Below are 27,899 nucleotides of genomic sequence, written 5' to 3'. Positions count from 1 at the left end.
TTTGCCCTTTGCAGCAACTCGTCGTACTTGTTGCTGTCGTCTTTGTGAGCGCCGTGCAGTCTGCGCCATCGGATTCGGCCGATGCGCACGCTGAGATTCGCAGCTATGTGAATGAGCTGAAGCAGGATGACAACAGCTACAAGTATCAGTTCGAGACGAGCAACGGCATCGCGCAGCAGGAGCAGGGTGTAGGAGGATATTATGCCAGCGGCTCATCTCAGTACTATACACCGGAGGGCCAACTGATCCAATTGACGTATACGGCTGATGAGAATGGATTCCAACCGCAGGGTGAGCATCTGCCCACACCCCATCCCATTCCGGAGGCCATTATCAAGTCACTGGAATGGAATCGCGACCATCCAGAGGAGGACAACGAGGGACAATACAATCATGGCCATGGCGGCAATGGCTATGGCGAGCAGGCCAATCAATTCCTGCAGGCGCCGGCATCTGGTCTGCCATACGAGAAGAAGATTTAAATTACTTCACTGCACAGCCACTGCAGCAGAAGCAGCCGCAGTGGCAGCATTGGGGGACCTTTGCCCCCGCGTTAGCTTGTTCGTTCATCTTGTAGTTTAAGTCCAGCCAACTCCGCCTTCAGCCGCCCGCCTCAGCTTGTGTGCTCATTCATGTTCGTGTTTTTGCATATGCTTATTGCATGGCCGAGCCAACAAACATGAGCAAACAATCAGCGACAACAGCATTGGCTCAGCATAGTTGACTCCGGTGCTGAACCTGCGGCAGATGCTGATGCTCGAGCTGAAGCTGAAGCTGAGGCTGGAGCCAGGGGATGCCAATACCAACGCCAACGCCAACGCATACTGCTCATACATATACGCACTGTACATACTTATATACATTCATATATATCTATATAGACACCCACACTCACACACACATTCAGTTGCCCGCTCCTGGGCGCTGTGTCCTTTGTCGGCTCGCTGACGTTGACATTTATTGCCAGAGATAATAATAATGTAATAAAAAGAAAAAATATACAATTTAATATTGTTGTTTATACCATGTACAAATGGCGTAGCTCTTAGCCAACTACCTCGGCATACCGTGGCCATATGGCTGCCAACACTACAGACCCAGCAGCAGCAGCACCAGCAGCGGCAGCAGCTGTCGGTATCATAAATCCTCCGTTTACAAGGGGCTTTAACTTTAGGTGTGTTTCCAGCGACCCATCTGCATTTGCATCAGTTTTGGTCAAATGAAATTAAACATTAATAAATTCGTTAGCTATTGGTATTGTTATTATTATTGTTGTTGTTGCTGCTGCTGCTGGTGTAGCTGTGCTTATGCTAATTAGCCATTGGAGCTACATTTGAGTGGATTGAAGCATTTCGATTAATGTTGCAACATTTACCTTGCAACTGCGGCTCGTTCGCCTCGACGTTTTAATTAACATACTTATTTATGTGGCTGTTGTTGTCTCTTGTGGATTTTGCAGTGTTTGGACCAACATTTGATGCGCTACGTTCGAGATTTGGGTCGACAACAACAACAACAAGAGAAGAGTATAGCGGTACTTTGAATTTCTGAAGCAACGCAGAGACGGCAAAAGTACATGAAATGAATACAAGAAAACAAGATTAATAATTATAGTTATGTGACTACAACCTCATAATATTTGCCAAATCTAATTAAAATAAAGATGCATGTTAACAGAGCTTAAAATAGCGTATTATCTAGTCGATGTGTCTGCTTGAGTCTACGCATGCTACTAGGTATATCTTCAAAGTGGGTTACTCGAAATGATCAATTTGCATATTAAGCGTTTACTATTGGTATTGAAATCTGAATATCTTCGCTTACTATATATAGTTGAGGGCATGGACGCAGAGCTCACATCACAACTGACGACCAAAGACTGCACCAGCAACGCAATGTACAAGCTGGTAAGTAGCCAGCTCAATGTGGATTGGAGTATCCGTTTGAATCCAGATTTTGCTTGCTAATAGCTCCTCCTCGCCGCACTATTGGCCTGCGCCGCCGCCGCTCCGCGTCCAGGAGATGAGGCTCAGATTACCCGATTCGACATACAGGCCGACACGGATGGTTCCTTCAGCCATACCGCTGAGACGAGCGATGGCACGGTATTCTCGGAGCAAGGCGTCGGCTCACAGTATGCAAAGGGATATTTTGCTTGGGTGTCACCCGAAGGTGTTCCAGTTCAGGTGAGCTATGTGGCCGATGAAAATGGCTACCAGCCCCAGTCAGATCTGCTGCCCACTCCACCTCCCATCCCCGACTACATTCTGAGGTCGATTCAATACATCCAGCAGCATCCCACGCCCGAAGAGTTGGCCGATCGGGAAGTGCGCGCACGCCAATTATAAGCAAGTCGTCAATTAGAGCTCGACTTTGCCCCTACCACATAAGTCTAAGATGTACAAATAAACTATTGCATATAATCGTGAAGTTTAGTGAGACTAATTAAAGTGTTTTCTTGCTAATTCATTGCCAGTTGGACAAAGCTCAATTACTGTGCTAATAGCAGACGACAAATCAGACAGAACAGCTCATAGACAAAGCCTAGCCTTGTGCGTAGCTAACAAAGAACATTCCAGCACAGTGAAACCTGGCTATTGTGATCAACTTTAGCTATCAGAGTCAGAGACTACTGTACTTGCATCAAATTGGTGAGAATATGAGCTAAACTTGAGGTTCAGTTTGGCTGCCAACTTTTTTTTAGCTGTTTGAGAAAATTGAAATTCATTAAGAACTCGAGAGGAGACTGTGCACGCGCGAGGATACACACACACACGCACACACAGACAATGCACGCAACGAGTTGTGGCAATGGGAATACGTTAGCAAGCTCCCCATATCAATTAGGCGTGCTCTGTGGCGGATATGAGTAGTTAATTAAAAAGATTAAGGCGCATGAGGAAATTAAGTATGTGCGAGCATGTCATATTATACATATACATATAAGTATATAGTATAGGTGTGGATGTTCTATACAATTTGTATAAACCCTCCTGAATACATTAAGTAAATATATATGTACATATATAGCTATATATAAGCTATATTTACATATTTACATGCGAGTTGTAATTAATTCAAACATTGGCTTGATTTTCTTTTATTTTTTTCATAAATGTTTTTATCGCTTGCCCACTTTTATGTAAATGTCTGTCCAGAGCGCCGGAAACGAAAGGTAAACACAATCGCTCTTTAAATGATTCGAATGCCTCCTGCCGCCCCCAGCTCCAGCCCTACACAGGTGCTCGCGCTTGAGTGCTGATGCTGCCGTTTGTCGTTTGTCGTTTGACTCCCTGACAAAACAAAGTCTGCTGTGTAATCAAAAACTTCTATTTCACATTTTATTATTTTATTTTCAACTTGATGATAAATGTTTTGTGGAAATGTGGGCCCTATCTGCACGACAAAGGCATTCCTAATTTCCAATGCTGGGCTGTGCGAGAGAATTTGTGATCCATATCGCTAGGACAGGATATGAATACATTTCAAAATAGACATGCTGCGCTCGGTTGACGTCCGTTGTTATTTTAACATGCGCATGTATTCATAATTTTCATTTTTTATGGCATTTTTTATTTTTTATTTATTTATTTATGCATTATTCTAATATAGTTCCATTTATATTTCTTGTTTATTTATCAACAGCTGTCAAAATTAGCATGTTTTTTTTCCTTTTTGATACGGTTCATCTGAGCTTTAACAAACTAAATTTAAGCCAGCTGGTTTCTGCATAGTTTTATTTATATTAAGCGTGAAACAATGACTTGAGAACACCAGTTGGCAAACAAAGCCATAGTCAAACCAGAAAACTGTGAATGCAACGAAATTGAAAGTCCCCACAAAAGTCACCAATGGCAATCAGGTTTAGGCAATAAAATAAATTAATTGAGGTGGCTTCGCTGGATGAGAGACAGGTATATTGAATGCTCAACAATATGTGTATTATACTATCAACCTAAACAGTTGCAGCTTTTTATGGAGGAATCCATGGACGGCATCAAGCGCATAAAATTCCAACATTTAGCACCAGCAACAGAGCCGCAGTTAAACAATGAGACAGTAGTCATTGAGCCGGCGAGCTGGGGAGCTGTGTGGCTGAGTTAAGCCTTTGGGGGGCTATTGTAATGCAAACAGATCTCTTGCGCTCTCTGAAGTGGCCACCATTTCTGTTTGCCAACATAGTGTATGGAAGCCCAAATGTTCATGTTAAAAAAAAAAAATGGCTTTGTTTTGTCACTGTTCGCTCGATTCCGGTGTGGTCGGTCTGGTTACGGGTTAGGGTATGGTGCCATATGGCTAATAGCACGTGTCACGTAGCCTGAAAAATATGCGAGTGAGTGCCCGAAAATAATGCGGCACACAAACACTACTCGAAAGTGGATAGAAAAAATGGTAGGCAAAGCACAAGCATTTCAATTAAGCTAAAAGTGGACCTGAGAGGCGAGGTGGGCGAGCACGAGGACGAATACGGAGACGTCAATGACAAGCTAAAGGGTTGTAGAGCAGAAGGGTGTTTTCAATTTTTTTTTTCTCTTCTTCTTCATTACTCGGGCACTCGAGCCGTAATCTTTAGCATTTCGTTTGAAATGAAATTTTGGAATCGCTTTAAGTAGCTGTACATAAGGCTTGAATGGGAAAACTGTTTGTGACGTTCAGCCCCATCACATTTCATTTGGGATGCAATTTTTCTCGTCGCTGAGTCGAGAAATGCGCTGGCTATATTAATAACAATAGATGATGCCACAGCAGCTGGAGGCGCTGACAGCCAATGCAGTGCAAGGGCGATCAAATGAAAAATAATCTCCAGCAATAATTGCTATAGAAAAGTTTTGGCTAGCCCAGCCAAGCCAAACCGAGGCGGGCAGTACGTTAGCTGTCCCTGTCGACAGTAAAAGTAGCAGCGCAGACAAACGAAACCAATTTATTTTAAAAGTAAAAATCAATAGCCAAGAACCAACAGTCGAAGGTTCAATCTCCGAACGTCTAACCATTAAAAAGTTGAGTTGTAGTGGTCCGACACCACCAAAAAAGTGTAAGCCGACAGCCACATGTGAGTGGGACGGATGCGAAGTGAAGATGCCGCTTAGTCGACACCTGCCCATTCCAGTGGTGCGATGAAGAGCCATTGCGTTGCTTTGTTGTCCGCAGTCACCGGGCGCGCCATTACATTTAACAACTCAACAATGTAGTAGCTTGATGCTACCAAATGCATTTGACATGCCATGAAATCCAATAACTGACATAGTGTTTGCTGCTCTGGCTATCGGATTTCTCCTATGCTGCGTGAGTGTGCATGTGTGCTAGTAGTTATTGTTATTTGTTTCATTTAGTCAGCAGCGAGCGCTTACTGAATGGCATCTACGATTTGATTGCTCGCCCTCGCTGATGTTAAATGATATATGAGAGCAAGTGCATTCTGCTGGCAACATGCTATATACCTTTAGGTGAATACAACAGCTGCTATGCTATGCGATGCTGCAAGAAAAGTTGCATCAAAATTGAACATTATTTTTCTTTGTTGTCACCGGCGCATTTTCATATTTAATGCACAATGGACTACACATCCACACTCACACACACACACACAGTCACATACGTATGAAAGAAAACTTCTTGAGTATAGTCATTGGTTTCGTAGCTAGCATTTAACAGCTACTTAACAGTCGCTGTTAGGCCTAACAGCATGCAGGATACGCGCCTTTTAACGGTACATCGTGGCGCTCGTGGCGCTCAGTTCGTGTTCGTTGGCTGCTCGTGGCAGGCGTTTAGTCGCATCGTCGGCATTTCGTTCGACCACGTCCGGAGTCACGTCCTTTGTGTACGTAAATATTTATGTTTGATAAGCTCATGTGCGTCCTGTTTGGCTATCTGTATCATTTTGTATATTTTTGGTGCTTTTGCGCGCGTGTGTGTGTGCCGGAGTGTGATTGTGTGTGTGTGAGTGTGTGAAACTACATTAAAAAGTTCACACACAAATTGCATTATATCCAAGCTGCGATATATTGGCGCGCTTTGTGTACGTGTTGCTTTTGTTGTTGTTGTTGTTGTTGCTGCTGCTGCTGCTGCTGGTGGCAACTCGAGATGATTTGGGGCCAGGCCACAGAGAACATAACGTATGTACATATACCGTTATAGATGCCTGTGGGTGTGCACACATTTTTTACTTACTTTAAATAAGTTGAAGACATTTTCCGCTATTGTACAATTCGCTTGGTGGGCTCAGGGATATGTTTACGTCGATATACATATATGCTACGTGTACATACATATATAACTGGCTGCTTGCATGGTATGTCCAAATATGAAATACCCTGAACCGCTAATGATCTAGATATTTACTATAAATAAAAATAATGGTTTTTCAAAACCTTTATATCTTCACTTTCAAATTATCGTTTATTTAAAAACACTCAAGTACACAATATTACCATAAAACACTCTGATTGACGGTATTTCTAAACAATTAATATTTAACCTGTACAACTCCCTAGAGTTCTACAAGATAACTGGCTTGTATCTTCAAATATTGGGCTTGGCTTGTTGGTGGGGGGTAGGTATTTGGATAGGTCGTATCTAGGCCTGTATCCATTCTCATCGGCAATGTATGAATTCGTGATCAGTGTGCCGTCTGGGGAAAAGTAAGAGTAAATACCAGAGACACGCTGTCCACCAACTCCTTCCTCCTGACCATAGATTCCATTGGAGGTACGATATGAGTAACTGTAGCTACCATCAGGGTTGATTTTGCTGGTAACCTCGCCGGTTGCGCGGGCTTCATCCAATGGTCTGGCATACGCACAGGCGATCAAAGCCGACACAATAAGCAGCTGATGATTATACACTTTTATGTTAATACTGGTTATGGCAATAGATCCAGGGATTTGTTCTTAGGCACTTACCAATCGAAACATCTTTCTAGGTGGTGTCTGCCTGAAGGTGGAAGACTGAATGTACTCTACTAGAGTATTGGAAGCTAATTTATACTAATCAATATGCTAATATACTGACTGCTTCTGAGCATATTCTGATAATAGAAACAAGTAAGAAAGCTCTAGTCGAGAATGCTCGACTACGAGATCCCCTGAACCCTTGGAGCAATAGCTATTTCAATAATTTTTCCTGTCTTTCTACTTACACAAGAAACACGTACGCACACACACACAAACATACACGCACGCACGCATACATACACACACACATACACAAACATTTACATACACACAAACACATACACACACAAGCATAAACACGCATGGGCTGCAGAGGTGGGGGGTAAATTTTAACAAAAACCGACATTGTATAAATTGCATATAAGCATGTATGTACAAAATTTGAAGACTCTAGCAAAAAAGGTGTAGAAGATATAATTTTATAACTGGTTTTCGAAAAGGTTTTTTTATCGATAAAAAAGATCGGGATGAGTTATCGATTTTTAATGATAAACTCGATATCCGCGCTGTAAATACGGACATTTAAAAAAAAATTTGAAATCTCTAGCTCTTATATCTTCTGAAATCGACGAACAGACGTACGGACAGACAGACGAACAGGGCCAAATCGACTCAGCTCGTCACCCTGATCAAGAATATATATACTTTGTGGGGTCTGCCTCCTTCTGCCTGTTACATACATTTCAACAAAACCATTATACCCTGATTTCCCATTGAAAATGGGTTCAGGGTATAAAAACTGCTCTCCCGAGAGAGACTGTTAACTTTCATAATAAAAATATATATTCACTTTTCTAATTTTAGGTAGTAAAAGAAACTAGTCGTACGAAATAAAAAACAATTAAGAACGTTGCAGTCGGGCTTTATAGACTGCGGAATACTCATTCACATCCCATCAACAATTTAGTAGTTAAGTTTCGCTCTAATACTGTAGAAAATACAGTTTTCCGATTTGCGACGCTCCTACTGGGCGTAGACACCTCATTTTTGGTCAGTTCTTAGAACGTGATAACGGTACCCTAACTGCAAAGTTTGAATGCTTACCCTCAAAAAATTTAAAAATTACAGGGTATGTTTCGATATGTCACGCCCCTAAAGAGGCGTAAAAATTATTTTTGGGTTATCGGTAGAGGAGGTTACTGGTAACATAACTATCAAAATTTGAAGCTTCTAGCTATTATACTTTAGGAGATATCAACTTTTGCGGTTTGGGTTACCAGTCTTGGTCTTGGGTTACCAGCCCGAGTATATGTACAAAATTTGAGGTCTCTCGCATCAATAGTGTCCAAAATTTTAACACTTTATAAATCGGAGATATACACAAGTATGTGTTCCAAATTTCAAGTCTCTAGCTTCAATAGCGCCGAAACAGATTGCGTTCATACGGACAGACGGACGGACAGCAAGACGGACATTGCACAAAACCAAAATACTAAGTCACTTTCGTGAATGAGTATAATAATTCACTTTCGTGAATGAGTATAATGAACATTGCAAATTTGAGAAAACTATTTGATAACAAGTCAAAGAACTCTATTAAAGCAGAATTTCCATTAAAATGCTTGACAGTTTTGGTTAGCCTTTGTGGGGCCGGTTTAGGTCGATTGCGCGGCTTTGGGAGCCTTAACACCTGGCTTGGCCCGAGGAGACGGCAAATTAGTTGAAAGCACGGTGATTTACAGCAAGTTTAGACGCATTAAGGCATTATCCCCGGGCCCCATCCCAATGCTGATGCTGATGCTAATGTTGATGGCAATGCTGAAGCCACAGCCCAAGCTGGGCTGCGATGCCATATTGGTAATGTGATTTTTGGAGCACTTTTGTTCACGCCCGACGACACATGTTGTGGTTCACACACACACACACACACTCGAACGCGCACATAAACTTGAGGGTCTGCCATGCCCGTGGGCGGTATTTGCATGTCCCGACCCCGTTCGGACTGAAACGCTTAGCTTGGCTGCCAAGTTAGTGCTGCAACTTTCCTGTCGAGCAATTTACACACAAGTGTGGGCATATGAGTGGGTATGTGCGTATGTGTGTGCATACATGTGACTCTATTTAAATGCCCCCTACTAATAATGTCCTTAAATTATACAGCTGGACACCTAACTTGTGTGGCCCCAAGCCAATTTAATCGATATGTATATGGGGAGACGCCAGCAGTTAGTCGACGCTGGGACAGACGTAGTTATGTGTAAATATTTGATGGGCCCTTGGGCTAGCTAGCCGTGACTTGGCTGCCATGCCCGACACGCTTGATCTGAGGCTCAGTCAGTCAGTCAGTCACAATCTGGGACTTTGGGCCTTTTCACTGCACAGCGTACACTGGGACAGTCCGGGCCATTACGATGATGACGGGCGTGTCGGCTCAGTTCCGGCCAGCACGGCTACCCCCAATAAATCTAAGCGCCTCCAATCCATTTGAATCAGCACAAGCGCGGAAATCTGCTGGTCAAGTACCGTTGCGGCGACAATTAATTAAAACTAATTGAGTTTTGGCCAATGCTCCAGCTACCGCACTGACCGAGCGTCCCACTGTCCGACTCAGCGACTGACTGGCTGACTAATTGGCTGCATGTTGGCAGCTTGAGGTTGAGCTTCGGCTGCTTTTGCAATAAATTGTCATTTCATTAGTTTCCATTACGCGCCAAGCTACCCACGCAGCGGCGGGCGGTGCGTTATTAATGAAGTAGGCGCCTGTTTACCTGCTGCCGTGTTGTCTCCGTCTCCTTTTGATAATTTTCACTTTTATTGGCTTTTAATTAATGCGAAATTGTTTCAGATTATGAATACTCGTCGGCATCTCTGGCGAGGCAATTAATTTGATTGCAAAACGTTTAACGGGCTCGGCATGCTAATGAGATCTTAGTTAGCCTGCTGATGCTGCTGCTGAGATATTGCAGTGTCACACGTGTATTTGCCTGCTCAGCTCCAATAGAACGAACGTCAGTCAGTCAGCCAATCACCCAGTCAGTCAGTCAGTCATGCCTGGGGGTGGCTCATGTTAAGCGTTACAGTTGCGCCTGCCGCTTTGTGTTCGGGTTGCTTTCTCATTTCAATTGTCAAGTGATGCTATCAAGTCGAGCTTGTTGCCTGTCTTTTATCCCGTTAGCGTTTGCCTGATATTGGCTTGTATGCACGGCAATTGTCTGCTCTACAGGTATGTGCTGCTGCCTGTGTCTGTGTCTATGGGTGTGTGGCTCTGTGTGTCTGTATACCATAGCAAAGGCTATTCAACACGCTTGCACAGCAAACAGTTGCATTCATCAGTTACCGTGTTCAGTTCATTGACTGACTTTGTATCTCAACCACATTTTTGTATCCTCGAACAATGCCCATCATGTTAGTCTGTGTGTGTGTGTGTGTTTCCTAGCGAATTCCACTACACAAATATTGACACTGTCCAAAGACATACACAAACATTCAAATACACACACACACACACACGCATACACTGTCGCCCCTCATCACTCACTCACTCACTCGTATTGACGGTTATTGGTTATTGATATGAAATCTGATTATCTTTTGCTTTCTCCGCTTTTATGCAAGTTATTTGCATGTGCAGCCAACTGTGGCAGCTGAAAGCAGAAACTCTAATGTACTGATCCGCTCTTAAACAAACTCACAAATGAAGGGCGTGGCATATGTGCAAAAAGGATTTCAAACGAAATCAAAATCAAATCCTTCTAATGCCTATTTGTAATCAATCGTCACAACTTCTCTGGTTTGATCTCAGAGATTATAGCATCTAACAGTTGTGCATAATTACTATGAATTAAAAGTCACATAAGGAGTCTCTAGAGTCTTATATAATGCTCAATACATCAAGTCATTCTGTGAGCAAAGCTCATTTTGTTGACACGAGCATCTGCTTATTGGGGTAGCGATTGGAGCTTGGCTTACACACATCCGGTCGTTGGGGCTTGTCAGTTATCTGGCAACCTGCAAGCCATTAATGTCAAGAGCGCAGTCTGGGATTTGCGGCATTTGAGAGAAGCCGCAGCGGCGACCACAGACCGTGGGCGGCAGTCAAAGGCCGCCACAACGTTTAAGCCCACCCGAGGAGCCCAATACAGTCATTGGCTTTTGGTTATTACGTAGATGCTTTATTTTCATAATTGTCAACATCTTAGCATTTCGTTAAAGAGGCCTCTCGGGGTCTTAGTCTTGTCAGCGGGCACGTCGCTAGGATGGCATGAGCCAGGGCAGTTGTGGTGGCAGCAAATGATTTGATAATCATACGAAATGATTTTAAAATCAACAGCTTATTTACCAGAGATGCCAAAGACATTCGAATGCTTGACTTGGGCCCAATCTCATACCATTTCCTAATTGTGTGTACATACGGGTCGGTGTGTTGCTGGATATTTTTATGACTGCAAGCTGAAAGCAGAGCCAGAGCTAGAGAGAGAGAGATAGAGAGAGAGAGAGAGAGAGAGAGGGAGAGAGGGAGAATACGACTTGACTTTTGTTTTGTTTGCTTAACTTCATGTCAAGTTAAGCACTGAGGACAACAGCTCGAACTCGAACTCAAACTCGCACTGTTAACTCTGCTGTTAGTTAACAGACGTTAGCGGTCGCTCTCACTGTTAGGCGGTGCGCACGCGCGAAATCTTCGTCAATTGAATTTCATAGCAATTTCCGTGCGATGGCTGCAATACGTTTCAGATAAGGGTTCGTCGGCTTCTGGTTAGGACACTTCATGCCGTTCACGGCAATTTAAATCTGAATTGACGGCGTACTTAAAGGCGTGCTCGGTGCGTATTACGCGAAAGCAAAACAAACTTTGAGCCGGCCAGCAGTACAGTGACTCGGCGTGCGTTTCGCCATTGATGTGTTTCGCCCAAATGCCGATGACTCCCAAATATGACTGGGCTAGCGTTATGTATTAGTGTGCGTTAGTGTGTCTAGTGTGCGTGTTGTATTGTGTTTGTGCATTTGTGCGATACGCATAATGTATTAAGTGTCAGCAGTAGAAGAAATATACATTATAATTGCACAGGACAAGCAATTTGGATGATGTCCAGCACAGGTGAGCCGCAATTTGTGCTCCACATAATGGAATACATTGTTATCGACAGATAGGCAGCATTATTCCCATCGCCCTGATGTGACAACGCCTAATGCAATTTGGGACTATTTTATTTTATTTATTATTTGATTTGTTGGCCGCCTTTGGCTGCCGACACCGGTCAGCCCCATCAGCCCCATCAGCTCCATCAGCACCATCAGCTCCCTTGCTACCAGCATTTAGCTTATTTTTATTTTATTTTATATTATTCTTGTTTTGTGTTTTTTTTTTTATCCTTCTGTGTGTCGTGACCAGCCCTCGTCCACTTGGCCTATAAAAACCCCAAGCATTGGGTTATCCACTTAAACACTCAATATTTTATGGCCCAACTCTTGAGTGCAGAACACTGTGGCTTTTGTCTCTTACATTTCGCTCACTTTTATAGTTGAACTTTAATCGAGGCACTTGGAATTCCAGCAGCGACCACTTCGACCCTCCATTCGTGTAACTTTCCCCCAAGTAAAAACTGAAGTTGGAGCCAAAAAGCAAGTTTGTCAACGTTAAGAGCCCGTAATATTTAACTGATTAAGTTGCTAAAAAAATAAGTAAAAAGTAAGAGAAAATAAAGCTTGCTCTGCAAAATCAGTGGAAAAAACAAACACACGACTGCACAGCAGAGCTGAAAGGGAAACTCGTACGTTTTTGAACGAGTATGTAAATATGTGTTCAAGTATTAGACGCGTTCTGTGCCCTGCACACACTTTGCTTATCTAAATTGTTTTATGTCACAGTTCCCCACTTGTTGGGGGCCAGGCCATTAAGCAACATCCACTCATACACGTGCAGAAGCAGAAACAGGCTCCACACACACACACACACACACACACGCATACATATATCATAGATAATTTTTCAATGTCATTTGAAAGCATCAAAAATGTGACATTAGCCATTAATAAATTAGCAAGCATTTTGAATTTCTGTCTGCTAATTGAATATGAGCGAGGGCTGAGCTTTTGATGTTCCGCCTCTGATATTTCATCACCACAAATCAAATGTCACCCACCCGCGTAATCCGAATCATAGAGACTGCCAAATATCAACGGTAGCAGCTGTGCCATAGCCCGATGTAATTTTATACGTAGCTTAACCTTTAACGCCATCGCAATCCTTTGTTACCGCCTTCGCCTTTTCACCGCCTTTTCACCGCCTTTTCACTGCCTTTCACACATCTTTTAGCGATTTGGTTAGGAGTTGGGCCTGTGCTTTCATAGAAATCCGCCTACTGCCAGGGCGTGTGCTGTCTTTAAAAAAATAAAATAAAATAAAATGAATAAAAAAGAAATAAAAATCTTTTTCAACATTTCACAAAATGTTTGGTAAAATGGTTGCGAGGCTCCATTGTGGAGACTTCTTTGCAGCTGTTGCTGTTTTATGCCCTGTACTGAAAATTTAAATGCGTCGCTCCAGCATTGATATGAGCAATTGCTCATAATAAATCATCTTTTGCCATGAGCTGCTGTTGTGGCAAAGCAAATTGAAAGAATTTTATAATGGGGGACTGTAAATATTTTATCATTTGAGATTTATTTTAATTTGAATAGAAGCTTTTCCAATCCAAAATCATAGCAGCCTTCAGCCTTTAGCCTTCCGCCGGTAGAGGGTGGCATCTAGTCGATCATTACGAAAGCGCCGTCCTCTCATTCTTCTCATTGTTTTGTTGCCTGTTGTGATTTCTTGACATGTGTTGCCGCCGTTAACCATTTGATTTTTCGCACACCCACTCAGCGAGCAACAACTGCAAGTTTGTCATGTGTGAAGTGTGTGTGAGTTGTGTCAGTGTGTGAGTTTGTCTGTCTGCCTGTACATTGTTATGAATTTTCGCTGTAATTCCAATGATTACATAGTATTGTGCACATATTTGTAAGCTAAGCCCAAAGGTAAGGCTTTAAAGTGCCAGCCGGCTCAGTGGGACCCCTGTGGCTCGGCTCGGTAGCCGCAAAGTGGCTTTTCTAATACAAGGACAGCATGTCCTGTCGCGCTTTAAGACGCAGCCAGGACTGTTTATGTTTCCCCTAGCCTGACCCAAAATAACTGTATACTTGTTAATAAAAAAATACGAGCAAGTCAAGAATGAGGGAATAAAGAGCGAAAATACTTAGCAATTCGAAGGGGACTGAGAGCCGGTCCTATTTTCGTCTTTAGTTAAAGGAAATAAGCTTAAACCGTTAACTAACTCAATAATTACCGTAGTTAATTCTCAAATTTACAGCTTATGCAAAAGGTTTTTGGTTAAAGTAAAAGCCAGTCCTATTAGCTAGAAACGTTAAGCTAATAAAATATTTCTTAGAAAATAATATGCTGCTCTCAGCGCCGTCTTTCGTGAAGGTTAGCAACAGCTGCACAAAATATACCGCGAAGTAAATTATCGCATGATAATATTCACCCTGGCTGTGGTGCGGGACCAATTAGTGTAATTACAAAATAAAACTACTTTTTGCCAAGACAAAAACCATAGAGAGAAGCAGAGCTCTGCGGTGCTTGATGCGAGTTTTGTTTTTTTTTTTTTTCTGTATAATTGGAACAAATTTTCATTAAATTGTTTTTAATTTTTAAGCAGCTTATGAACTGACCAACTTTTTTTGGTTGACCGCTGTCTGAATGCAATTGGGCGGCACGAGCGGCTGCCTCTCCATCCAGCTCTCTCTTTCTGCATTTGGCATGCAATTACCCTAAATCTCTCTGTTTCTTTCTGAACGGTAGATAGACGAATTTGAGTTAAGCGACTGCTTGGCCAGATAGAAATTATAATAACATCCATCATCCGGGGCTATATAGGGTTGACAGCAACAAATGTTAACGCTCTTCGCCGAGTAAACAGAGCCTATTTTTGTTTACCACAAATTTCTCTCCGGGTGTTGACGGTGCGTTCGAGGGCAAGTCGAAGTGGCCTCTGAGAGCCATTTGGTAGCTGATTTCGCCACGCGCCCCCTGTTGATATGTAAGCATGTATATGGACCAATAATAAGCCATTTCGTGCACATAATTGGCGGGGGGGCAGTCGCCGAGCAAATAGCCATAATTAATGTATACTCGTGCAATATGTGACCTGACCGAAATACAAAAAAGAACAAACAGTGGCTGAAGCTTACAGCACGACAAAAAAAAAAAAAAAATTAAATAAAAATATATATCTATATATATACAAACGGAAGCCACAAGGCGAAAAGCACGGAAATTGTTTGTCATCGCGTTTCGTCTGTGTGTGTGTGTGTGTGTGTGTGTGTGTTTGTGTGGGTGTGCGTGTCTGTTTTTGTGTGTGTGCGTGCGTAATACTCACGCGGGAAAGTATGCAATAAAGGCTATTTCTTCATTGATACGCAAACAAGCGAGCGATTTGTAACGATATGGCTTTTCTTTTATGTATACCCCGTATTGCATACACAGTATCAGCATTTCCCAGAGCCGAACGCCAGCAGCAGTTGGAATTGCTAGAAACAACACGGAAGTGTGCTTGGCAGATGAGGACATCATTGCCTGATTGCGTTGACATAATCACATTGACAGCCAACGCATCCTGCGGATATTTGCAGCTGCTGCGGACGTTTTATGTTGGTGCGAAAAGCATTTTCGCTCCGATGCAAAGACGCAACATTTTCCGCACATACGAGATCGCGGCAATGAGAGTCTGCCATTCGATAATTAAGTTGGAGCAACAACACAAGACAATTTACGAGCTGCATTATGCTTTTACAGCATCAACAAATTGGATTAGCACGGAGCCTAAGCCGAAAAGCTCGTGCTCTTAGCCCGAATGGACACATCAAACTTTAAACGCACATAACTTTGTCGGACTTGGCTTGTCAAATAGTCCCAGCTTAATCTAATGTTGCTGCTAAGTTTGATTTTTGTTATGGATTAATGCGAAGCACTTTCCCACATACCCAACCGACTTTCAGTTTCTTCCGCTTTGCTATCGAGTTGAATTGAAAAGTTTCCACGCACAAACTTCAATAGTAATAATAATTGTAACTCTGGTTCGGTTTGCTTGGATACATCTATGTGGAGCTCGTGGTCTTAGGTTAGTTTATGAATTCCACATCCTAAGGTCTAGTATATTCTATTATAAGGCTTTTCGTTATTTTGCATAATTTTGTGCCACGGTAAGCCCTGGGCTAAGGCAGCCTTAGAAACTTCAATCAAGCGCAAAGCCTTTTTATTTTTGATAATAGCCAAATTAAATGAATGCAAACCGTTGTGAATTTAGCGCTGCACAAAGGATGCCTCGAATTTATGTGCGCTGCTCTCGAGGGTGCCATTGTCATTGCCAAGTGGTGACAGCTGCTTCGCTCAGCGGCTCATTGGTTGTTCTTGCTGTTGTCCTGGTTGCTGGTGCTGCGTGGCGGTCCTTTGTGGTCCTTTGTAGCGCGCGCCAGCTACGCTGTGGCGTTTTTATTACAAAGACTCATGAATTTTATTTGGCACGAATATAGGAGCTACGGGCTACTGTTGCCAATTTGATGAGCATTTCTGCGTCGATATTTGTATTGGCCTTGGCTGCAGCATGAAGCCAAATGCCGTGACAGGCTGGCTGCCAGTCGAAGCAGTCCAGCCAGTGCTGTCAGGCAGCCAGGAAGCACTCCAGGACGCGTCCAAACTATGCGCCCAAGATTACGAAAATTGTTTACATAATGCGCCAGCGTGGCATGCGTTGCCCGCCACAACTCTAATTAAAAAAGTTTCACGTTTAACCGCTTGAGTTGGCAGCCCACACACACGCACGCACACATGGCCACTTTCATGTGAATAGCGTGCTGTGTGCTTTGGTCGGATGTGTGTATTAGTGCGTGGCTAGACAATCAAAACTTTTGTTCAAGCAGCCTCACAGGTTCAAAGCCAACCCAGGAACAGCGAAAAACCACACCGCAAAACGCACGCCTCCCGCCCTCAGATTCCTCCACCAGCTCTTGGCTCTTGGCGCATCGCAGCCTCCTTGACGACTATAAAATTAATGAAGCGCCTCAGCTTTGAGCATTCAGCTGGCGGCCATCGCCATAACAGAGACATTAAAGTCGTCTTTGTCTTTGCCGTCGGTTGACATTGTTGCTGTAGCCTTTCGTCGTTCTAGTCTCGTGTCAGCTTCCCATTGCTTGATGCGTATTTAAATATGCACATAAAAGCAACGGACACTGCTCCGGATTTATGTCCTGCGGCCGACGGAGGTCCCTTTGCTGGAGCGTTGCGCCCGTTTTGTGGCTAATCTCTGATGTGCACTTAATTATGTGGCACGCTTGCTGATTGCCGGCGATCTATGGCAGCCAGCCTGGCTGGCAGCCCTTTCCATACCCTGTACCCAGCGGACGCACACCTCTCGAGTGACACAATGTAATTAATAAATGAGTGTTCAGTCTGCCTGGCTGCTCTCGTGTCTCAATTGGTAAATGGTACAGGGTATTAGTAAGCTGTCAGCTTACTAAATATATAATTTTAATGCTTGCCGTTTTGGGCTTTGCTGCATACCCTTTGACCCTTTGTGCGCGCCAAATGCCATGTGAATTTCATATAGTAAATCCTGTTAGTAAGCCAAGCAAAAGTATGATAAATTTTTAACATTTTCATTGGCCTCTTCGTCGACGCGTTCGTGGCAGTGCAAACAAAATTGCCAAAAAAAAAAAAGAAATAAAAAAAAATTGAAAAGAAAACGGGAAAGTAAAGTACAAAAAATGCATGAGCGGGTAGGCGAGGTGCGTAGGGGGAGGCAACAGGCACTGCATGCATTGCATGCAAAGTTTTCACTGTAAACTCACTGAAAGTTCGCAGCAGCAGCAGGAGTAGAGGCAGGAGTAGAGGCAGCAAAAAGTGCGCACGAAATTGAGCAGCTGGCAAAAAAAGAAACGAGCAAATTCTTTTCACAAGTTGCGCTGCATTCCAGTTATTTTACACTACACTGACTGCCATAAAGCAATCAATTTGAGCATCGTGCGTGTTTTCTCTGGCGTCAATCTGCGGGATTTGATGCTGGCCAACACCTTTGACGAGGGCCACTCGAATTGCATACGTGAGAAACCTGGGATGTCCACGCGACGAGGTGAGAACTCTTCACCATGTTTTGTAATTGCTTTCAGTCAGTCAGTCAGTCAGTCAGTCGAACAGTCAGGCAACACTTGAATTTGTTTGAAGCACTCGATAGGCATCTGCAATTAGTTAATTTGTTACAATTGTTCCATTGAATTAAATATGCGGCGCATTGACTCACTCCAAGGGCTAACAACAGTTTAATATAGAATTCTGTTAGCTTTGTGGGCCACTTGGGCACTTGATTGAATGAATGAAGTAATATTCACTTGTCATGCGATGGAATGATTACGTCTACGGCAATCAAAGCGACGGAACGCGAATGGCGCATTTCATAGTATCAACTGCTCGCAGGCCACAGGCGAGGGACACATGCCAATATTAAATTAAAGCAACGGCCGACTCCTGAACGAGTTCTCGAATGCAAAGTTCATCTGTGCTCGCTGCTAGCATTACGCATACGCCCGGTGGTAATATAAATTACACTCTCTCCCAGGAGCACGCAACAGCCAAACAGTCGTTTATCAGAGCAAGAAGCGAACATAATTTACAGTAAAATAATAAATTTCGCTTTAAACATTAAAGCACTTCTACATATAGGTTGGCAATAATTTTATAGATGAATCAATAACATTTCTTCTGAATTGTGTTTTTATTTACTTTTTTATCCTTTAACAGAGTCTTTAGCACTGAGGAGTGAAAAGTTCTCGTTCAAAAAAAATCTAAAGTATTTTTCATTATCTCTTGTTCGCTTTTGAGTGAAAACTAAGAGAAGAGCGTGCGATTTTCATCTTGGTAGAAGCAGCAAAGAGAAACAAACGATTTATTATATATTTTTAATTTATTTTATTTTATTTTATTTTTTTCAGCAAATTCCTTGCTGAGTAAATTGCAGCATTTGCTGCTTACTCAACCGAAGATCTCCATTCAAGGAGTCAAGCTTGGTGAGCTAAAATTAAGCTATTGCAAAGCATTGCAAATCCAATGATGTCCAAGTTTGAGGTCGTGTGCTGTTTGTTTAAAAAGTTGCCACAAACTTTGGCAAGGGGTTTGGGTGGCCGGGACGGGTGGCTGGGTGGCCGGTTGGCACCTCATGTTGTAAGTGCTGCGTAAACTTTTAATTATTACACACTTGCGACGTTCAATTTGTTCGCGATGTAGCTAGATTGAAAAGTTTGCAAAGTTCAATTATGTAGGACTTCTAAATGTTATTGCGCTAATTTGCTGTGTTTGCTGCTTATTTGTGTTACCCAAGCAGGCTTCGTGTTTTTTCTTGTTCTTCTTGTCATTTCTGACTGATACTAGTTACATTAGTTTTAAATACTATCAAAGCAAACAATACAAAATTCTTTGTAATCATGACCGACTTTCGCCCCAAATTCGGCTCCATTCGAAAGGATAGGATCGAGGATCCCGAGGACCGCCGATACTTTGTTTATCGGGTTTTTATTCAATTCATCGTCTACACTGTACTCGCCTTCATCCAATGGCTCTGCTTACTTGCAATAACAAGGTAGTATTTCCGCTCTACCCTCACAATTGATTACAACTGCAGCAATCCCTATTCCGTCTACAGGCATATATGCGAAGGAGTGATTTTAAGCAACGAGTCGGCCTTGATAGTACTATTCTTCATGGGCCTGCTCTTCTTCTTGGTCTTCGCAGTCAGCCCACAGCTACGGCACCGGGTCTGCGCTAACTGGCTGGTCACTTTCGTTGTAGTCGAGGCGCAGGTCCTAGCTATCGGTCTGTTATCTGTACGAAGCGACTACCTCTTAATGCTGATTGGCTTCGTCTTCGTGCTCGTAATCATGATTGTGGTCCTGATAGTGGTAATATTTCTGCCGGTAAGTCAAATAGTGCCAACAGTATGCTGACTGCATTTGACTCTAATGTCGCTCATTCCCGCAGTTTGACCTCACGAATTATGGAACCCTATTGTTTATGTATAGCCTCTGTGTGTTTGTATTCTGCGTATATTGCATCATGTTTACCGTTGTCCTCTTGGTCCGCTGGCCCTTTTACTTGTTCATCTTTGGTCAAGTCTGCTTGGTGGTACCCGTAAGTCACTGTTGCTTGCTATATTGTTGTATTTGCCTTTTGATGACCACAACAACAATCGACCCACTTTCACATTTTCCCCAACACACAACCATGCCACACCCACTCACCATGCACTTGCCACTTACAGATTATGGCGTATCATGAGCAAACAATACTGGGCAAAGGCGAGGTGAGGTCCAGCCTCCATGATGACAAGTTCTGTGCGCTGCTATTGTTCCACGATTTTCTAGCTCTGTTTTTGCCAACCTTTTTCTGGTACTACTGGTAGCCCGCCCGCTGCTAGAATCAATAAAAGCCATGATTTACATATGCTCTTGTTCTCTGAGCAAACAAAGACGCATCTCTATTCAAGCTCTTTCGCTCTCAGACAATCGGTCATGCGGTTGTTGGACAATGGCGGCAGCGTGCCCATCATACAGCCAGTGGGTCCCAGTTGGTGCAGCATTATATGATCTCGACACCGGATCACGCCATCGCCGTCGCAATCCCTGGCATAAGAACTTATGAAGCTTCGCACAGTTTCCGTGGCACAGTCCGGATTTGATACACAAATCTCATAATCTGGAATGGTGTTCAGTTGGGTTAGTCGAAAGTCAAGCAAAGCAAGCATTGCAGCTGTTCCTTCAATGAATTCGCTTTACCCTCTGGACCACTGTGCGTCGCCTCCCGAGTCGCATCCTGCCAATACGGCCTTGAGATCCGGTAGATGCTGCATGGAGTCGAGTGGCACATCGCCGGCCGCTTTGCTGTGGCCGTCGCCGCGATGCACTCCAGACAGTCGACGCTAAGCAGCGTCGTGCCTAACGCAGCTAAAATCCGTAAGCAAATAAATATGAATGATATGCTATACAATTATCCATAGTGGTTCAACTTTTCGGCGTCAAATTTTAGTGAACTAGCTTCGGAAGCACCTGCATAGTTTTCTATGCAAAGTGCCGACCAAGTTAAGAATTTATATGTGTTTTTACCATTCAAGTTCATTAATATATAATGTCAACATCATCATAAATTAGTTTCACTCATTATTGTTGGCTGTGGCTGGAGCCAAGGGAACCTTGAACCGTAGCATATTGTAACGATTGCAGCTACTCCGCCAATGATTCCCAATTAGCAGTGTAGCTCAACTTACCCACGGCTGGCACAGTGACCACTTCAAAGGGCAGCTCCACCTCGCCGTCTCTGCGCCCAGCTGCCGCCAGCTCAATATTTAGGCGGCCAAGACGATGTTTTTGGATTACATGCATATAGATGGCTCCCACGACCAGCAGCAGGGCTACGACAATGCCAACTGTGCTCACCAGCTTTCCAATACGGCATTTTCCGTACTTTTCTCGAATGACTTGTTCTTGTTGTTGCTGCTGCTGCTGTTGTTGTTGCTGTTGTTGTTGGCTTCTGTCGCCATGGGTAGCGGCGACATTCGTTCGAGTCGTTGACATTATAGACTTTGCAAGGGAACTTAATAAATTGGCGTTCTAATTCTCGACTTCTCAATGCGCAACTGAGGCCCTTTCGGTGCTGCGGGTTGTACAGGTACTCGCCCGATGCTGGGCGTTGATAACCCCAGCAAATATACTCGAATAGTCGCTCTCATCGATTATCTCGCTCACTGTTTGGTCTGTAATTGATGCTAGCTGTTTGTTTGCGGTTTCTGAGCTAGTGAGCAAGCGAGCCAGCGAGTGTGAGCGAGCATTCGCTCTTTCCCGGGGCTTATCTGTGTAGCTTGAAACCGCACAACATGCTCATATTATTTTTGACTAGCAATGGGATGCTCACGAGCTAGCCGGCCCGCCTCCTCCCTCTCCCAGGCAGCTATTCAACTGGCGTTGTTATTCGCCACGCTCCGCACATAAAACGCAGATGTACGCGCCAGATTAGGTGTCGATTGCATTTGCTAGTTCGACTTGGCACATGACAACTTGCGGCTGTTCTGGCTCTGGCTCTGGCTCTGGATCTGGATCTGGATCACAGTTTCGGTTCAGGTTGGGTGTGACACCTTGCGCATTTATATGCACGTACTGTAAGCATATATGAAAAATTGCTGAGCACATTGCAAGCTGGCAGCCATGTGGCACAACCAGAGGCGTCACCAACAATGTTTGGGTGGCACTCAAACACACACAAATAGTCGCACTCACACACATACATATACACACTATAAGTGCTAGTGGGAACTTTGAATAATTTGTGTGCACTCGGAACACATCAATCGTTATTTGGAGACCTAACTTGTCTAATGCCGGCTAAGTAATTGTCCGCATTTGGCTCTAGTCTCATATATTATTTGAAACTCATCAGGGATATATGGCAAACGCTGTAGAGCTCGTAGCTCCCTATTAATTGACTAAAAAAAAACATGCAGTTAAATTTATAAACTGTAAGCAACGGCAAAAAAGTATGCAGCAACAAAAGTTCACACAGGTTAACGGCTTGCTTAGGTACTGACTTATCCTTTAAATAAATAATCATAGTAAAGGCGCGTAACTAGCTAACTGCCTAAATGTCTAGCCTAGCTAAACTTGAATTCAAAATAGTTTCGGTAGCATTGGAACTGAATTAAAGGTAGTTGAGCTACAGTTTTAGTTAAAGCCACTCTTTATGTATGGAACTCAGCTCTAATTTACGCTGTCAATGCCTTGAAATGAATTACAGCAGAGTAGTATGCCCTGCTCTTAGCAGCTTTTAGCCAGGTGCAAAGCTTGAAGTGCGCTGTCATTTACTTGATTGTTTTTTTTTTTTTTATACCCTACAGGTAAAGCTGATGGATTTGATGTTTCATGGTGCACGTAAAGAGGAAAGTAATTAGATTGCATGTAAGCGTAGACTAGCAATGTATGGATTGACAGTATAGGAATAGCAAATGTGATTATAGAGCAGCACTTGAGCAGACCTAATTAATTATGTATATTAGCCGACTCGTAAAGGTTGTGAAATGAATTATAAATAATTTAGTTGTTTTTGTAGACAAAAATCTCTTGAAACGTTACATTATATAAATTTCAATGGCCTGCAAGCATTTCCCCTGAATTTATCTTCCTAAGCCAGCCGCCCATCCCAAGTGCGTGGTATTTGACAGTTGTAAAAATGTTTAAGTTGTTTGTCTTTTCTCGCATATTGCTGAATTCGTTGGCTTTGTGTGTGTGCGTTGCTTTCAAATGTCTCCATTGTCTTCAGGCGTTTACTTGTGTTCCTCTCGGCCCTTAGTAATTTGCGTATTTTCTTACCAAATTCACATGAGAATGGCTGCGAGCGGGGACCGAGGGAAGCCGAATTCAATTATGATATCGTTTCAAGTAGTTCTTTAAATGGCATTTCTGCACCCAAGAGCCACAGCGAAATGCCAGCTTCATGGAAGCAAGCAACAATAGAGTGGGTTCGGGCAAGGTCGTTGGGCGTTGCTGTATGAACGAGTTACTGAGCATTACATACACATACACAAACACACGCCCACTCGCACCCACACACACACACATATACACACATACTTATGTACTCATTATGTGGCGAGTTCTTGTTCTTGCATATTTTCCAACCGAATTCCTTTGAAAAGTGGCGCTGGTATTAAAAAAAAGAAAACAGAAACAGAGAGGAGGAGCAAAAAAAAAATTGTGAACAGAAGCTGGGCACTCGCTCTAATGGGCGAAATTCGAGCCAAGGCACTTGCTGCACTCGATTACGGTCGGTACTTTCTGGTTTGATACCGTCCATTGCCTTGTTGTTCCGCCTGCATTTGAATCAACGTCAGCGGAGCGGAGGCGACGGGGCATCGCTGCTGCTGCGGCGGCTGCTGGAGTATCCTGAACACGTAGCGAGCCAAAACAAAGTTAATTAGATTTGTTGCAAGATGGTCATTATTGAAGCCAAATGGTGCTTGGCTGAGGGCCACGCCAAGCCCTTTTAATGGACAGTGCCAGTGCAGTCAATTTGAAATTTGTATGCGCCATTTTTATGTGGTTTACTCGACTGGAATAGACCGCCGTGTCTGTGCAATTACCCAATTGGGTGGCAGCTTTGGCCACTGCTACCCGCAGGGCAGCTCAAGCGCAGGGCGGGAGCCATCCTCTGCCATTCTTTATGCAATTCGCGTAGCGAATTTCATTTTTAAGTGTTTGCGTGTTAAATGTATGCATTACTCTTTGCAGCTAAACAAGGATAAAGCAAGCGAGGAGTCCAAAGCTGCAAAAAGAGCTGCAAGCAAGCTGTAAAAGTTCTGTTTTTTTCTGACAGATTGAGAAATCGGAAGCGCAGCTTTATATGTAAATGTTCATCACGACAAAGTTGGCTGATTGAAAATGCAAATCGCATACAGAAAGTGATTGCATGCGACACCAAACGAAATTTGTGGCAGCGCAAAAACAGGTAATAAAGTGAGCGCAGGTAGCCCTATTGCGCGTTGCACTCGGCGTATGCGTAATAAGCGGACGGCGTATGCTTGTCGAACGGGCGTAGCGGGTCAGCAGCGAGGCCACGCCGTTGTCCATTAAAGCGGCGGAAATGACACAAACGAAATGTATCGCTGCAAAAATTGGTTCTGTGCGCGCAGCAACAACAACAACTACGTCGACGTCGCACTAAACGAGCCGGGACAAAGCTCAACGCCAACGACATTACCACCACAGCCACAGGCACAGGCGCAGGCACAGGCACAGGCAGCCAAAAGCTGCAGCAACAGTAATAGCATCAATAGGGCACGCAATAAATCCAATAGCAATCAACAGCCAAACGCAGCCGGTGCGAACCACAGATCCACGCCCACCGATGATCCACCGCAGTCTGCCGGAGCAGCCGGAGCAGCCCATGTGGTCACGTTCCTGGAGGATGCACCGGGCAGCAGCAACGGCGGCGTAACCAGCAGCCGCATTGTGACCACCGCTGAGCTCCATCAGGCTCACATGCTGGAGCACCACTCCAATCTGGATGCCATTGAGCAGGCCGACGATTTCATCTACGGCCCGGGCGCAGGACTCTCGCTGTGCGACGACAGCCTGCCCTCTGCCAAGAACTGCTATAGACTTGTGATGCTTGGGTGGGTATTCGGATAATCAAAGCGAGTTGACTCGGCCGAATCGGTGTCTGTATTGAAAGGCCTGTCTGTCCACTTTGCAGGTCGTCACGCGCTGGCAAGTCGTCGATTGTGGCACGTTTTCTGGGCAATCGCTTTGAGGAGGCCTATACGCCGACTATTGAGGAGTTTCATCGTAAATTGTATCGCATACGAAATGAGGTCTTTCAGTTGGATATTTTGGATACTTCAGGCTATCATCCGTTTCCCGCAATGCGTCGTTTGTCATTTCTAACGGGTGAGTCACATGTCTGTTCTTAATGTATGAGTCTCTCAATATACGAGAGTGTGTATATCACTATGAGTGTCTATGTGTGTGTGTGTGAGAGTGTTAGCCACAATCATATCAAACGCACGTTTCATCACTTAAGCTGCTGAGTTCCCGGCGCTATTTAATGTGCTATAAATTATCATAAGAATCAGGCACAGCTGGAGCTCAGCTGGCGAAGTCAGATATTTGTTCCTTCACATGCACACACAGATTACTATACTCCCCATGTGTGTGCGCGTGTTTGTGTGTGTGCACGGTATGGGATCCAATATAAAAGCAATAAATTTGCATCAACTAAATCAAATAATGTTAAATATTTCATTCGATTGCATCGATTTGTATTGCAGGCGATCTATTTATATTGGTATTTAGCATGGATTCGCGCGAGTCCTTCGAGGAGGTGGTGCGCCTGCGAGAGAACATACTCGAGACCAAGTGGGCGGCTCTGAATCCAGGCTCGGGCTTCAAGAAGAAGAGCCTCCCCAAAATACCCATGATTCTGGCTGGCAACAAATGTGATCGTGAATTCAAGTAGGCTGATGATAATACATTGGATTTGGTTTCACTAGATTCACATGAATTCATCATTTGATTTCATTATTCCTATAGAACCGTTCAGCTGGACGAGGTGATGGGCTATATAGCTGGCCAGGACAACTGCTGCGCTTTCGTGGAGTGCTCGGCACGCCAGAACTATCGCATCGATGATCTGTTCCATGCCCTATTTACGGTTTCCAATCTGCCCCTGGAGATGACGCCCAACCAGCACAGACGCCTCGTGTCCGTGTTTGGCGCGCCCTCGCCACTGCCTCCGCATGGCTCGGCCGTGGGCGGCAGCAAGAAGAATGCTCTATCCATCAAGCGACGTTTCAGTGATGCCTGCGGCGTAGTCACGCCCAATGCACGTCGGCCCAGCATACGCACCGACCTCAATCTGATGCGCTCCAAGACGATGGCTCTCAACGAGGGCGGCGAGGGCGGCGTGCGCAGCACATCCCGCTGGAACCGCTGCGCCCTCATGTGAATGCGCTCTCGCGCTGGCCAGGGGCAGGCATAGATTCTTGACATCCATGTGATAGTAGTGAGAAAAGGGTCAGCATGTGGTGGTCAGGGGAGGCCACAGACAGTGAGCCTAACTGACAGATAGATAGAGAGATCTTAATTTTAAACGCAGCGTTTGGGTGATTTCGTTATGTAATGTAAATACTTGAGCACATACTTATACACACAAGCTGGGAGCACACTCGCATGTGGGTGTGTGGCCAGGGCAAGCAAATGATATATAAATGAATTATATATACGAGCTTTGCATTTTTCGCATTGTTATTATAATATTAGCAAGGCAAACAAGTCAAATATAGAATATATATATATATATATGTATTACGCATATTTAAACACGATTTCCAACCCTTCCTCCGCACCTCGCATTTCAACAAAGCAAACAGACCAAATATTCTATTTCTATTACAACAAATATTTACATTTTTGTATTTCTTTGTATTCGTATCAGCACTTATTTTGAATTGATGCACTCACACACACTCACACACAAATGCAGGCGACAATAATGTTAGGACATACATGGAATTGGTAATTGTTATGCGATTCGGTTTAAGATTTAGTAACCAAAGTTGAATTTGAATGAATTGGGATGGGCTGAGAATTAGCTTATTTAATTGTTATTGTTGATTGTTATTGATATTAAGCCAACGTTTTTTTTTCACTTTACGGAACTCCAATGCACCAATGCCACACATCTATGCCCAATACAAGACCTAAAGGGTCCAATTAAACACTATTGTAAAACGTGTACACCGAGCAACCAGACCAGACTAGACCAGACCTAAAACAAGAAAATACTATTTAATGCTACAATACTCTATGCCAATACATAATCATATACAATGAGTACATATGAGTATATATTATACTAAGCCACATACATACATATACATATACATATGCATATACACGTATAGCGTTAAACCGAATTTATGCGTATTAAATTCGAGTTTCAATCTAACCTAAGCAACAGCAACAATTTAAAATTTAACTAAAAAGTATTATGGGTAAAGGAATTAACAATTTCCATATATGAAACAATGACCAAATTAATTAACATTATATTATATACACAAGAATACTTATATACCAATACTTATATACATATATACCTAATAACTAACTATATACCAATTGATATCTAAACTGATCAAAATGCGTTAACTCGTACACACATAAAAGTTATTTAAAGTTTCGAAGCGAATATTGCATTATTCTATGAGGTGCATATATTTACAATGGAATATGCATATATTACAATGCATATATATATACACACACATATGTATGTGCCAATGCAAACATAGAAATTATGGTCAATAGCTCGTTATTTGAAGCGTATGTTAAGTATAAAGTTTACATTTTAATGCTTTGGATTTGCATTGTTTATTATGATTA

The 27,899-nt window shown here is 43.4% G+C and overlaps 6 protein-coding genes and 1 long non-coding RNA gene across 14 annotated transcripts in view; 5 read left to right on the top strand and 2 right to left on the bottom strand.

The window, feature by feature from the left end:
- The window catches only part of Cpr65Eb (Cuticular protein 65Eb), a 1,495-nt gene extending 486 nt beyond the window's left edge, over positions 1–1,009 (top strand). The window contains exon 2 of the mRNA XM_018005829.2: positions 15–1,009. Coding sequence (XP_017861318.1) covers positions 15–482 — 468 coding nt within the window. The 3' untranslated portion in view covers positions 483–1,009. The remainder of the gene's footprint in view (positions 1–14) is intronic.
- Positions 1–6,966, bottom strand: part of LOC108612262 (pupal cuticle protein-like) — a 9,022-nt gene extending 2,056 nt beyond the window's left edge. Inside the window, exon 1 of the mRNA XM_089467228.1 lies at positions 6,900–6,966. Within this exon, the coding sequence (XP_089323354.1) occupies positions 6,900–6,911 (12 nt within the window). The 5' untranslated portion in view covers positions 6,912–6,966. The remainder of the gene's footprint in view (positions 1–6,899) is intronic.
- Positions 1,787–2,450, top strand: Cpr65Ea (Cuticular protein 65Ea). Its single transcript, XM_018005138.2, has 2 exons — positions 1,787–1,907; positions 1,971–2,450. The coding sequence occupies exons 1-2, from the start codon at positions 1,842–1,844 to the stop codon at positions 2,346–2,348; spliced, it is 444 nt and encodes a 147-aa protein (XP_017860627.1). The 5' UTR covers positions 1,787–1,841; the 3' UTR covers positions 2,349–2,450.
- LOC149269070 (uncharacterized) lies at positions 3,283–4,291 on the top strand. Of its 2 annotated transcripts, none has more exons than XR_016269766.1 (3): positions 3,283–3,540; positions 3,613–3,914; positions 3,964–4,291. It is a non-coding gene; the product is annotated as an uncharacterized LOC149269070 (long non-coding RNA). The 2 variants fall into 2 exon arrangements; XR_016269765.1 differs by having other exon boundaries at positions 3,286–3,540; positions 3,646–3,914; positions 3,964–4,290.
- LOC108614558 (GTP-binding protein Rhes) lies at positions 5,743–27,899 on the top strand. Of its 7 annotated transcripts, none has more exons than XM_089467219.1 (5): positions 5,743–5,818; positions 24,246–25,129; positions 25,210–25,403; positions 25,784–25,967; positions 26,046–27,899. In XM_089467219.1, exons 2-5 carry the CDS (start codon positions 24,612–24,614, stop codon positions 26,458–26,460), a joined length of 1,311 nt encoding a protein of 436 aa, XP_089323345.1. In that variant the 5' UTR covers positions 5,743–5,818; positions 24,246–24,611; the 3' UTR covers positions 26,461–27,899. The 7 variants fall into 7 exon arrangements, with proteins under 7 accessions (XP_089323345.1, XP_089323348.1, XP_017864220.1 ...); XM_089467222.1 differs by lacking the exon at positions 5,743–5,818 and adding an exon at positions 5,844–6,113; XM_018008731.2 differs by lacking the exon at positions 5,743–5,818 and adding an exon at positions 11,616–11,988.
- LOC108614559 (uncharacterized) lies at positions 19,298–21,115 on the top strand. The gene is made up of 4 exons (XM_018008732.2): positions 19,298–19,555; positions 19,619–19,889; positions 19,954–20,103; positions 20,234–21,115. The coding sequence occupies exons 1-4, from the start codon at positions 19,401–19,403 to the stop codon at positions 20,372–20,374; spliced, it is 717 nt and encodes a 238-aa protein (XP_017864221.1). The 5' UTR covers positions 19,298–19,400; the 3' UTR covers positions 20,375–21,115.
- On the bottom strand, positions 20,408–21,728 carry LOC108614560 (uncharacterized). The gene is made up of 3 exons (XM_018008733.2): positions 21,236–21,728; positions 20,748–20,915; positions 20,408–20,667 (listed from the first exon to the last, which is right to left on the bottom strand). The coding sequence occupies exons 1-3, from the start codon at positions 21,540–21,542 to the stop codon at positions 20,450–20,452; spliced, it is 693 nt and encodes a 230-aa protein (XP_017864222.1). The 5' UTR covers positions 21,543–21,728; the 3' UTR covers positions 20,408–20,449.

The sequence above is a fragment of the Drosophila arizonae genome, chromosome 4 (assembly GCF_054131065.1).
Source record: "Drosophila arizonae isolate 15081-1271.41 chromosome 4, UAZ_ARI_1.0, whole genome shotgun sequence".
In the NCBI taxonomy this organism is placed as follows: Eukaryota; Metazoa; Arthropoda; class Insecta; order Diptera; family Drosophilidae; genus Drosophila; species Drosophila arizonae.
This window is presented reverse-complemented; position numbering and strand designations above follow the sequence as displayed.